The sequence below is a fragment of the Cajanus cajan genome, chromosome 1, assembly GCF_000230855.2.
Source record: "Cajanus cajan strain Asha chromosome 1, NIPB_CcT2T_4, whole genome shotgun sequence".
Lineage (NCBI taxonomy): Eukaryota > Viridiplantae > Streptophyta > Magnoliopsida > Fabales > Fabaceae > Cajanus > Cajanus cajan.
The window spans coordinates 48,150,625-48,163,323 of NC_138517.1; the positions used below are offsets into that span (position 1 = coordinate 48,150,625).

Consider the following 12,699-nt stretch of genomic DNA (forward strand, 5'->3'; position numbering starts at 1 on the left):
TATCGTGCTTGTCCTAACTTGAGCGTCGGAGTGCCTTTTGCAGGTACCTCCCCCCTCTGAAGAGTCCATTTGAAGTTTCCGTTCGGCCCTTCATCACCAAGAAGACTACGAGAGTACCCTCAGGCAGGTACATTTTGGCGCCCACCGTGGGGCCGAACCGATAGCTGTGAAGAAACTTTGAAGACATCATGGCAAAGACAAGAAGAAATAACGTTGAAGACCACCACTCCGAAGATGAGCACCCGTCCGGGGCAGACAACGCCGAAACGGTAGAGTAGACAAACTTGTCCGACATGGTGCGCCAAATGAAGGAAGACATGGCCGCCATGAAGCAGCAACGGGAGAGAGATGCTGCTGAGATGGCTGCGTTACGAGAGGAGAATGCTGCCCTCAAAAAATAGTACCGGGATCCCACATGGAAACCCTCTGAGACAATCCATACTCAGGGGTCGTTCCATTCGCATGGCCATCATACCTCTATCCCCCATACTTCTGTTGCTGCTCCGGGTGTAAATACTTTGGTTGCCCGGCCGGTGCAACAAATGCTGGCCGGAGCATACCGGCATCCCTTCACACCAAACATCATGCAATCCGCACTTCTTGATAATTGGAAGTCCCTGCCACTTGATAAATACGATGGTACCACCAACCCAGATGAACACGTGAATGTGTTTTTAACGCAGGTTACTCTGATTACCACTAACGACACTGCCTTGTGCCGAATCTTCCCAACATCATTAAAAGGGCGAGCGCTGAGCTGGTTTACTCGGCTTCCTGCTAATTCGATCGACACATTCATCATGTTAGCCTCCCAATTCACCATCCAATTTGCTACAAGCCGACCACACCAGCTGACCTCCTTGGCACTAGTTAGCATCCGTCAGGAAAAGAAGGAATCCCTTCGGGCTTTCATGAGCCGATTCAATAAAGCGGCGTTGGAAATCCGAGACCTTAACCCGGCTGTCGCCCTACACCACCTGACCACTGCCTTAAAGCCAGGTCCCTTTGCCAACAACATCTGTAAGAAGCCACCAACCAACATGGATGACCTCCGGCGACGAGCTGATAAATACATGCAGATGGAGGAATTAGCTGAGTTCCGCAACCAAGCTAGAGCAGAAGTAACAACCAAGCTCGAAAAGTCTGTTGAAAACAATTTTCGGAGCCGTCCGAAAGAACTCGCACCCTGGGAAAGACCCCCTCGGGGCCTGAAGTATTCCCAATATACACCACTCAACACTAGCCGGTCAGCAATACTGGAGCAAGCACTTGCTTCAGAAGTACTGGCCGTTCCAAAACGAGCGTCGACCCCTCCCCGGGCCGATACGACCAAATATTGTCGGTATCACCGCAATCACGGATATTCAATTGACGAATGTTCGGCCTTGAAGGATAAAATTGAAGATTTAATCAAGCAGGGACAATTGCAAGGCTTCGTGGATCGTCCGAACCGTCCGAGGAACACTGACCGGTCGCGACGACATGATCAACCCGAACAACGGAGGACAGAAGCACGTTCATATAGAGAACGCAGTCGGTCAAGAGATCGAAGAGAGGAAGAGCCTTCGGCACAACCTCGGCGAGTCATCAACACGATAACAGGAGGATTTGCTGGCGGAGGCTCATCCTCATCAGCCCAACGCAGACCCTTGCGCGCTGTTCGGACGATAGCAGGAGGATTCCCTACCCACTATCACTTTCACCAAGGACGACTTCAAAGGCATCGATCCGGACCAGGATGATCCGATGGTAATCAGTGTCGAAATTCACAACTATATTGTGCATAAGACGTTGGTCGACCAGGGAAGTTTAGCCGACATTCTTTATTGGAACACATTCAAACAATTGGGCATTCCAGAGTCGGAGCTGGTCCCTTATGATGAACCTTTGGTTGGATTCTCCGGCGAACGAGTCAAGACGAAGGGATATATCAAGCTGTCGACCCGGTTTGGGTTTGATGGAGCGGAATACCGAGACATTTCGGTTAAGTATGTGGTGGTGCATGCCAACACATCTTATAACATTCTACTCGGTCGGCCATCTCTAAATCGGCTCGGAGCAATCGTGTCCACCCCTCATCTGGCCATGAAGTTTCCGGCTGAATCAGGGCGAATAGTCACTGTCCATGCTGACCAAAAAATTGTGCGAGAATGTTATTTTACCAACTTGCGATTGCCGAAAATGAAGAACAAAGCACCGAATAAACCGAGAGGGGTGCACTTGGTATCACAGCAATCGGCCATGGACCTTGATCCTCGGATCAATCAAGATGAGAGGGTGGAGCCCATTGAAGATAAACAACCATTCCAGATGGGAGTGTCCAAATTCCAAGTCACTCACTTAGGAGCTAATTTGTCTGAAGAAGAACAGTTGGCTATTAAACAAGTAGTCCTCTAAAACAATGACTTGTTTGCTTGGCACCCGTCTGACATGCCCGGCATCGACCCCAATTGCCTTTGTCACAAACTCTCCATCAGCAAGGAGGCTAAGCCGATTGCTCAGTGGCGCCGAAAGACCAGGGAAGAAAGAAAAGCTGCAATTGAAGTAGAAGTGGGCAAGTTGTTAGACGCTCGGTTTATCCAAGAAGTGCACTACACGACCTGGTTGGCCAATGTTGTCATGGTCAGAAAACCGAATGGAAAGTGGCGCATGTGCACCGATTATACTAACTTGAATAAAGCCTGTCCCAAGGACGCCTACCCGTTACCAAACATCGATCGGCTCGTCGATGGGGCATCCGACCACAAATTTTTATCTTTCCTAGACGCATACTCTGGATACAATCAGATCCGGATGCATCCTCAAGATGAAGAAAAAACTGCCTTCATCACCGAAACGGCCAACTACTGTTACCGAGTGATGCCGTTCGGCTTAAAGAATGCTGGTGCTACCTATCAGCGTTTGATGAACAAAATCTTTCACGATCAGATTGGCCGGAGCATGGAGGTGTATGTGGATGATATGGTAGTGAAGTCGAGCGATGTGTCGGCGCATACACGCGACTTGACCGAAGTATTCCAGGCGCTTCAGCGACACCAAATGAGACTTAACCTCGAGAAATGCGTATTTGGAGTCTCGGGTGGCAAGTTTTTGGGGTTTATGTTGTCCAACCGGGGCATTGAGGCAAACCCAGACAAATGCCAGGCCATCCTGGATATGAAAAGCCTAGTCACATTAAAGGAAGTTCATAAGTTAGCCAGACGGCTTACCTCGCTGTCCCGATTTCTCCCTTGCTTAGCCGAGATAGCTAAGCCGATTCTACTTCTGCTCAAGAAAACGGAACGATTCAAGTGGACCCAGGAGTGTGAAGAATCTTTTTAGCAGTTTAAAAAATGGCTTTGCACGCCTCCAATTTTGTCTAAACCGGTCAGTGGCCTAGCCATGGTCGTCTACCTGTCAGTTTTGAACAGTGCAGTCAGTGCCGTCATAATACAAGAAAACCAGGAAGGTCAACAACCCATCTATTTTATCAGCCGGACGCTGCAAGATGCTGAGCGACGTTATCAGCTGTTGGAAAAAGTTGCCTTAGAGCTCATCTATACCGCTCGGCGATTGAGACAATACTTTCAAAGCCATAAGATTGTAGTCAGAACCGACTGTCCGGTCGCAAAGGTCCTCCAGAAACCAGAAATCACCGGCCGGATGATGGCATGGTCGGTTGAGCTCTCAGAATTTGACATATCTTTCGAGCTAAGAGGGTCGATCAAGTCACAACATTTGGCCGATTTTGTTAACGAGCTCACTCCTCCGGGATGTTTTGAGGACGAACCTTGGACCATGCATGTTGATGGATCCTCTAATGCCCAAGGTAGCGGGGCTGGCATAATTCTGGCTAGCCCTTCAGGAATCACAGTTGAACAATCTCTTCGGTTCGGCTTCCGTGCATCAAACAATCAGGCCGAATACGAAGCCTTGATAGCAGGAATGAGACTAGCAACTGAAATGGGCGTCAAGAAAATCATATGCTGGACCGATTCGAAGATCGTGGCTGAACAAATCAATGACAACTTCCAGGTTAAGGACTCCAATCTGCTGCAATATTACCACCTCTTCCAGAAGCTCAAGGACGACTTCACCGAGGTGCAGGTTTGCCACGTATTACGTGCCAACAATGAACGAGCCGATCAGCTAGCTCGGCTCGCCAGTAGCCTGAAGCCAGGACAGTTGCGAACAACCATTCACCTTGAGATTCCTTCCCCAAGTGTGACGGTGGAGTGCATGGCAACTGACGCTCAGACATCGACCTGGATGACGGCCATCCGGAGCTTTATTGTCCGAGGGGAGTTTACCAATTAATCCGATAGAAGCCAAAAAAGATACAAACACAAGCGGCTCGGTACTCCACAGTAGCCGACGAGCTCTACAGGCGAGGATTCTCCACCCCGTTGCTCAAATGCGTCGACAACCTACAAGCCGATTATGTTATGTGGGAAGTCCATGAAGGTATTTGTGGTTCTCATTCCAGGGGGCGAACCTTGGCAGCCAAGGTCCTGCGTGCCGGATACTATTGGCCAACTTTGAAAGGAGATTGTGTTGAGTTTGTTAAAAAATGTGTACAATGTCAAAAGCATGGAAACCTCATCCACGCTTCGGCTGCCGAGTTGCACAGTATCAGCTCCCCGTGGCCGTTTGCTTTGTGGGGGATAGACGTGCTCGGTTCGTTCCCTGTAGCAAAAGGCCAGGTTAAATTCCTTCTCGTCGCGGTAGATTACTTTACAAAGTGGATAGAAGCCGAACCGCTCGCATGCATCTCTGCAGCCAACGTTCAGAAGTTTGTTTGGAAAAATCTGGTTACCCGCTTCGGCATCCCGTATGCCATTGTGTCGGACAATGGTCTTCAATTCACTGATAAGAAGTTCAACATTTTCCTTGAAAACCTTGGCATTCGGCACCGATTCACATCATTGGAGCATTCTCAGTCAAACGGGCAGGCCGAAGCAGCCAACAAGGTTATACTCACTGAGCTCAAGAAGAGACTCGGTTCGGCAAAAGGAGCATGGGCCGAAGAGCTACCAGAAGTCCTTTGGGCATATCGATGCACCCCCCAATCAACCACCAAGGAGACGCCTTTTCGCCTAACATACGGCGCGGATGCGATGATCCCAGTTGAAGTAGGGGAACCGTCCTTCAGGCGACAACACTTCCATGAGGAGTCTAATGACGACTCACTCCAAGCCGAATTGGATGTTCTGGATGAAATACGAACGAACGCACAGATAGTGGCCGAGGCATGTAAACAACGCATGACCCGACGCTTTAATTCAAATCTAAAGCCGAGGACATTTCATGAGGGTTATCTCGTGTGGAGAGCAACTAGGTCAGCAAGGCGCAACTCTTCTGAAGGAAAGCTGGCGGCCAATTGGGATGGCCCATTCCGTATACGACATGCCCTCCACAATGGGGCTTACAAGTTAGAAGAACTGTCGGGCAAAATCATACCAAGAACTTGGAACTCCACTCATCTGAAGACATATTACAACTAAACTTGTATTTACATTTCAACTACGTGTAATATGGTGCACTCTTTTCCTTGAACCGATCTTTTTTCCTCTTATAAAATTGTGAAAAGGGGTTTTTGGTCGGCAAGGTTTTTAACGAGGCATCAGTCCATTAATGAAAAAGCATTCTCAGTATTCAAGCTTGTCAATATTATTGCATCCTTATGTTAAAATTTTACAAGCCTCCCCTCCCGAGATGTCTCTCGGCCAAGGATGTGACTTTCACTGATTTTACAAGTCTTCCCTCCCGAGATGTCTCTCGGCCAAGGATGTGACTTTCATTAATTTTACAAGTCTTCCCTCCCGAGATGTCTCTCGGCCAAGGATGTGACTTTCATTAATTTTACAAGTCTTCCCTCCCGAGATGTCTCTCGGCCAAGGATGTGACTTTCACTGATTTTACAAGTCTTCCCTCCTGAGATGTCTCTCGGCCAAGGATGTGACTTTCACTGATTTTATAAGTCTTCCCTCCCGATATGTCTCTCGTCCAAGGATGTGACTTTCATTAATTTTACAAGTCTTCCCTCCCGAGATGTCTCTCGGCCAAGGATGTGACTTTCATTAAATTTACAAGTCTTCCCTCCCGAGATGTCTCTCGGCCAAGGATATGACTTTCATTAATTTTACAAGTCTTCCCTCCCGAGATGTCTCTCGGCCAAGGATGTGACTTTCATTAATTTTACAAGTCTTCCCTCCCGAGATGTCTCTCGACCAAGGATGCGGATTTAGTTAGTTTTCCCTCCCGAAATCTTTCTCGAATAAGGAGGCGGCTTACATCAATCGAGTTGTTATCATCTAAAGAAAAATTTACACCAATATGCAACAGCAACGAAAGTAAAATTCATTCAATAAGGCACTACTGGCCTTGCAAAAGATACATTAAAGAAGGGGCACTATCGGCACAACATTACAAAAACCAAGAAAAAAGCTTAAGACCTAACCTCCGGCTCCCCCTGAACTGGACCATCCTCCAGCGCACCCTCCTTGTACGCCGTCACCTCCTCATTCGGCCTAGCTGGCCGTGCCGGGGCCTCCTCATCGGCTTGTTGGTCAGGAGGGATAGAAGTCAGGTCCACCAACTTCCCCTGGAAGAAGTCCTTGGTCATGTCCAGGTGAAATTCAGGGGGGAAGTCGCCGAAAAAGCATGCTTGTCGGGCGGCCTGAGCAAAGCCAGCCTGATGTTGAGTTAAGACCTTGTTGCGCGCTTTCTCCTTGTAAGCCCCGAAAGAAACCCTCTCGGCCTCCAGCTCCTTGCTCAGAACAACAACCTTCTCTGTCTCGCCTTTCAAAGCAAGTTCAAGACGCTGAACCTTTAGAGCCAGGTCATCAGCTGTTCGACCCCGGCGATCCACCTCGGCCTGGTATTTGGTGTTGGCCGTTTGGGCATCAGTAAGCACCGCCAGCGTCTCTTGGAGAGACTTCTCCTGCTCAGCTAGCTGCCGACGCAATTCATCGGCCTCGTCATTCGGCTCCATCACGATGCTTTGGGCTAAAGCCACAGCACGCACTTGGAATTCACAGAAGAAGCTCCATTTCTGAGCCGAGGTCATACAACTCAGCACCCCCTGACCCGATTCGGAGGTCAAGTCTTGGCTCAGAAAATCCTGAGCGTTGACATTGCCGGCCAGAAAACTCGGTCCAGCCAAGCTTTCCAGAACAGGTGAACTCGCCACTCGGCACTGCTTGGCCCGGCGGCTCTCTTCCTCGGCCCTGGGGTCAGGCCTTCTTTTTTCAGGCTGGGGCCGAGTGGGTTTTTTCGGCCTGAATGTTGGCCCCGCTCCACTACCTTGGGCAGACGGCTGATTCCCGCTCACACCGGTCGGGGCCCTGTTCGTAGTAGTTGCCGCCACTTGATTCCTGATCAGTGTGCGAATATCCAAATCGTCCTCTCCATGATTTTCCATGATACCTACACATCATTAGTCAAAATCAATGATAACGTAAGAATTTAAAAAAGTAAGAAAGGTACTATACCAATCAATTCTTCAACTACGTCGGCCGATTCACACAACCGAACCAGAGGACGGAACGACAAAGGCCGAGGCAACTTCTCCAAGAAATTCAGACTCAATCTCTCCTCCGGGGACATTCGGGATTTGGAGACCGTGTCGTACTTCCTCGGCTTCCGAGTCTAGTACAATGGAAACAATGATCTCCCTTCGGCATCAAAAAAATACTTGTTCCCTGGCTCTGGCCGAATCATCACTTTCATAAATCCTACTTTAAAATTTTTATAAGAGGTGGTGAAAGGCTGTAGCAGGCAATCACTGTGCCGAACCAGGGACAACCACTTAATCTTCTTCGTCGGCCGAGACGAATAGAAGTGTAGGAACATATGCGGAGTGGGCCGGATACCAAGAGCCAAGCATAACTGCCTAAACCCTTGCATCGCCGCCCAAGTGTTGGGGTGAAGCTGGCTCGGCGCCACGTTCAGTAGGCGCAATATACTGACAAAATAATCATCAAAAGGTAGAGTGATCTTCAAATCCCGGAACATGTAATCATACACATAGAAGAACTGGTATTTGCTCGACCCTTGGTCCAAATATACGAAATCTGGGTTCGGCCCTCCATCACCTCTACACGGCTGAAAAAAGATAGCGGAGGGCTCCTCTTCCTTGGGAAAGGTCAAGAACTTCGCTGCCAATATGAAGCGGATCAGGGAGTTCTTATCGGTGTATCGTGAATACACGCTGCCAACCTCCCTATGCACCCACGAATATCCAGGAGTTGATATGGGAGCAAAACTCCTGGACGATCCACCAACTTAACTCGTCTGATCGTCAGAAGCCATCGCCGATGAAGAGTGACTCCCACTTTGTGACCGTTCGGACCCGGGTGTGGACCCTGCACGATCCTCTCCGTTGGAAGCCGAGGCTGATACGACGTCTCGGTCCGGCGTTTCCCTCAACCCAGAATCACCCTCGTCCCTGGAGGAGTCAATATGAACAACATTTAAATCTGCCATTACGTACCTGAGTGTTGAACTTGACCAATTTTTGGTGAAGAATATGCGAATGCAGCAACTCAAACGATCTCGGCTCGGAGCAAGTAATAAATGCGTATGTTTGAGGACCCCCCCAACATGCCTATTTATAGGCAGTCTCCGCAAGTTACCAAGAGTCACACCCCTCTGCACACCGTTGGATCACTTAGATCCAACGGTTCACGATGCGTAACCCTTCGCGTATGTCATTAATACCCAACGGTTATAACCCTTGGTATTCCGACAACGGTTACGTCTCTCCATATTCCATTAAGTCATAACTCCCCGCGTGCGTCATTAATGACCAATGGTTACAACCCTTCGTTTCCCTGAAGCAGTTGTAACCCTTGGCCTACCCTCAAAAAAGGTAACAAACGAAGTTTCACATTTACCCTTTACGTCGTTATATTCCTCAAGGCTGGGGGGCTTGTGTACCGGGAGGACCCTATCAGTCACGTTGACCAACACGTGCCGTTCCATCAGACACCCATGCGAACTGGACCATACCCAAGGCTGACGTTAGCATCGGCTCGGCTTATAGCCGAAGGCCGAGATTAGTCAATTGGCACATGTCGGCTCGACTGAAGGCTGATGCAAACAGCATGATGCATCCCCGCATACTACGTATCGGCTCGGCCCAATGCCGATACGATAGGATTACCAAGTAAACGTTTACCGGCCCGGTCAACAGCCAAAGACATGCAACCTTCTCTGCATTAGCCTGTCGGCTCGGCAATGTGCCGATAGGTTAAACGGGTTATAGTACAAATCACAGTTAACAAGGACAAGTGCATAATTAAGACATGATTAGCTGATTAGCATCATATTACCTAATTTTGTAAAGATTAGAATAGGCCCACCACGTTCAGGCCCATGTCAGGTATTATAAATAGGTCACACGTAACGAGGTACGTCATTGTTCATTAATTATCCTAGAATATCGTACTTGTCCTAACTTGAGCGTCGGAGTGCCTTTTGCAGGTACCTCCCCCCTCTGAAGAGTCCATTTGAAGTTTCCGTTCGGCCCTTCATCACCAAGAAGACTACGAGAGTACCCTCAGGCAGGTACAAAACCCATCCCCTTGCACCTACTTTTTCTCTTTCTAGAAGAATTCAATGGCTTAAGAGAAACTTGACTATAAGCACCCAAAAGAAAACTACAACTCTTCGATAATCAAGAAAATTTTTGATAATTGAATTCACAAACTATTAGGAAAAAAACACATGTTTTTAGTAATCAACAATTCTAGAAGAACGAAACAGAATAGAAAGGTGAAAAAGTATAAACATGATATCTTAAGATGCATGCACTTACTAACAATAATAAATCTAGACCAAAAATAAAAACAAGCAATAACAAGATCCCACTCTTAGAATCATTCTCCACCAATTATCACAACACCATGTCCATGCTCATGAATCTCACCAACACCCTCCCTAGCCACCGATGGTTTCCCCCATCAATTATGGTCCCCTTTAATCCTTGTCGTCGCCACCTTTGCCTCCAACACTACCATCATCCTTTTCCCCCCAATCCTCTCCCACCTGGGCCTCCGCTAGGTTGTCTCCCAAAGGTTCCGTACTCGAGAATTTAAAATTGATTCTCCTAATATAATAGATTGTAACATAACTGATTAAGGATACTAATTTAAAAAATCCCACATTTTATGGAAAATTTGTGCTTACCCGACATAGAAAGTGAGTGTCAATGTGTTAAAACACCACATATGTCGTTCATACTATGACTAGTGTTGACCATCTGACATAAAAAGTTCAATTTTTGTAATGGGTGTTGATTTGTTATAGAATATTTAGATATGTTATGTCACTAGGATCTATAATAAGTTTAAGACCAACATAGAATAACCAAAATAATCAACATAAAAAATCTTTACTCCATTAAAAAATCCATGATCATCAGGTCTATTATTACTGTATAAGGTTTCACACCTTATTACTACATAAGAACTTTGTTATTACTATATAAGGCATATCATGTCTTTAAGCATGGTTCACATCTTATTATTCATACAACAACTCAAGTGTCAAAATGTCTTTATAAGATATCATTGTTATTTGATCTCCATTTCTTTAATGAAGTTGTATTCTATATTTTGTTTGATATTTTGAAAGATTAATATTTCTATTTAATTAAATGTACAAAATTGTTTTAAATTAATTCAATGAAAATTTGAAACTATTCAACTTTGATTTGATCTTATTTGTTAGTCATTTAAGATTTGACCACATCTTTTATTTTTTATTTTTCCTGGGCTTTTAGGTTATTATCACCAAAAGTTTGTTAGTTTTGTTATCCTCAACCATCATTAAGAAGAGTCTATTACATTTTAAAGACTTGTGTGTCATATTAATAAGTACTTAAGGAATTTATTACCACATGCCTCAAGTTATTTATGTTCATAATTTCATGAGTATGAAATGTAGTTTTTGATTTGTCATCATCTTAGTGCATGTCTTTAAAAATTGATAGAAACTTTTTGAACATGGACAAGCAGATCAACATCTCCACCACATTTTGTAACATCCTAACTTTTTTAATAAATAAATAATAATTTTAATTAATTAAGTTATTTTATAAAGAGATGTTTTATTTTAAATTAAATAAAATAAGAAGAATGTAAGTAGAGAGTATTGAGTTGGACTCCAAGCTCAACCCAAAAGCTTATTAAAAATAAGAACAAGTGGTTAGGTCATATTACACATATTCTAAAACCCTAGGAACACCTATAGAGGAAAACTTAAAGGGAGCCACTGGAGGAAGTACGGAGCAGTGGTCAAAACTACAAAGAGCATGTAACGCTGTGTGTAACACCCCAGTTTTTAAAAAAGTTATTATTATTATTATAATAATAATAATTATTATTATATAGTATTTGGTCATAATTATTTTAATAATTATAGAAGAATATTATTTTGTACGTTTTAAATAATTATTGTTTTGGACAATTATTTTGTACGTATTAAATAAGTATTTTTTTATTAGCATATTTAAATAAATATTTATATGTTTTAAGAGAAGGTTGATTTTATATGATATTTTATTATTGAAATTATATTATTATATTTTGGGTAAGAAATATATTATTATTATAGAGGAAAAATATTTTATAATATACATGTATTTATTTTATTTAATTATTTTGAGGAAAAAGAGAAGTGGGTTAGAAGAGAAGGAAAATGGGTTGGGTTGACCTAGCCCAATGGATTAATTTTAAGGAGTCAGGTAGCGTTAACCCTATCTATCTCATTTGCGTTCGGAAAGGTTAGGAAAAAAAAAAGAGAAACAAAGAGCTCTAAGGAAGAGTACTCAGGAACGACCTTAGATCACACCTTTGTCTTCTGCTCATCCAGGTACGGGGGGATGGGTTTCTTCATATGTGAATATAGGGGTGTTCGGGTAGTGAGGGCAATCCCTAAGTCCCTCTAGGAACTCTATTTAAAATTCTGAACGATTATCTGTGCAATCGATGTTCTAAATTCTTAATTCATTTGGAAGAACTTATTTCTTGAATTGTCTTTGAATTCCATTGGGGCTTTCTTGTTAATTCTTTATCTTTAAATTTGATGACTTGAATTTTATGTGTTAAGAAGAGTTTAGATTTTTTTTTGTAAAACCAATGGAAACCAATTTTTGAGGCTTGAGATGTGTATGGATTGATTTGGAACGTATGAAGAATATAAATGGAGTTAAACTGAACCAACGGGGTGTAGAAGTAGTGAAAATTGGTAAAAACCTTGTTGGAACTCGTAAAACGCAGGTTTAATTTCACAGAGGGGAGTCTGGGCAGAGATTTGGGCGCTCAGCGCCAGTTTTGGGCGTCGGGCGTCGGGACCCCGACATACGTTTGTAATTTTGCGATATCTTTCTGTGTAGTTATCCAAATCGAGTGCCGTTTGCTTTGTTAGAAACTAGACATCTGGGGCTACCATTTAGATACAACAATCGTGTAAAAATATTAATATTTGATCAAGTTATGTGAGTTGCAATTTGAGCCTTCCAATCTGTGTGCGAACCACAACATCAATTTTTGTGAGCCCTGAATGGTAACCTAAACGACTTTATTAGGATTTGTGTTCTTCATGAAAGTTGTAGATATTGATGTTAGGATTCTAATGGAGTTGGGATCACTTAGAAAGGATATGTATATCTCGAGTTATGGTTAAATTATTAACTGAATGTCATAGATATTGTGA

At 44.5% G+C, this 12,699-nt stretch overlaps 2 protein-coding genes across 2 annotated transcripts; both read left to right on the top strand.

Moving 5' to 3' along the window:
- The first annotated feature begins 542 nt into the window (after positions 1 to 542).
- Positions 543 to 1,742, top strand: LOC109791335 (uncharacterized). The gene has a single exon (XM_020350623.1). It carries the CDS (start codon positions 543 to 545, stop codon positions 1,740 to 1,742), a length of 1,200 nt encoding a protein of 399 aa, XP_020206212.1.
- Positions 1,743 to 3,381: 1,639 nt separating this feature from the next.
- LOC145954682 (uncharacterized) lies at positions 3,382 to 4,296 on the top strand. The gene has a single exon (XM_083069369.1). The coding sequence runs from the start codon at positions 3,382 to 3,384 to the stop codon at positions 4,294 to 4,296; it is 915 nt and encodes a 304-aa protein (XP_082925495.1).
- The last annotated feature ends 8,403 nt before the right edge of the window (positions 4,297 to 12,699 follow it).

What these genes read in the sequence shown, in the direction of transcription:
- LOC109791335 (XM_020350623.1), top strand. Translation starts at nt 543, where the DNA reads ATGCTGGCCGGAGCATACCGGCATCCCTTCACACCAAACATCATGCAA.
- LOC145954682 (XM_083069369.1), top strand. Translation starts at nt 3,382, where the DNA reads ATGGTCGTCTACCTGTCAGTTTTGAACAGTGCAGTCAGTGCCGTCATA.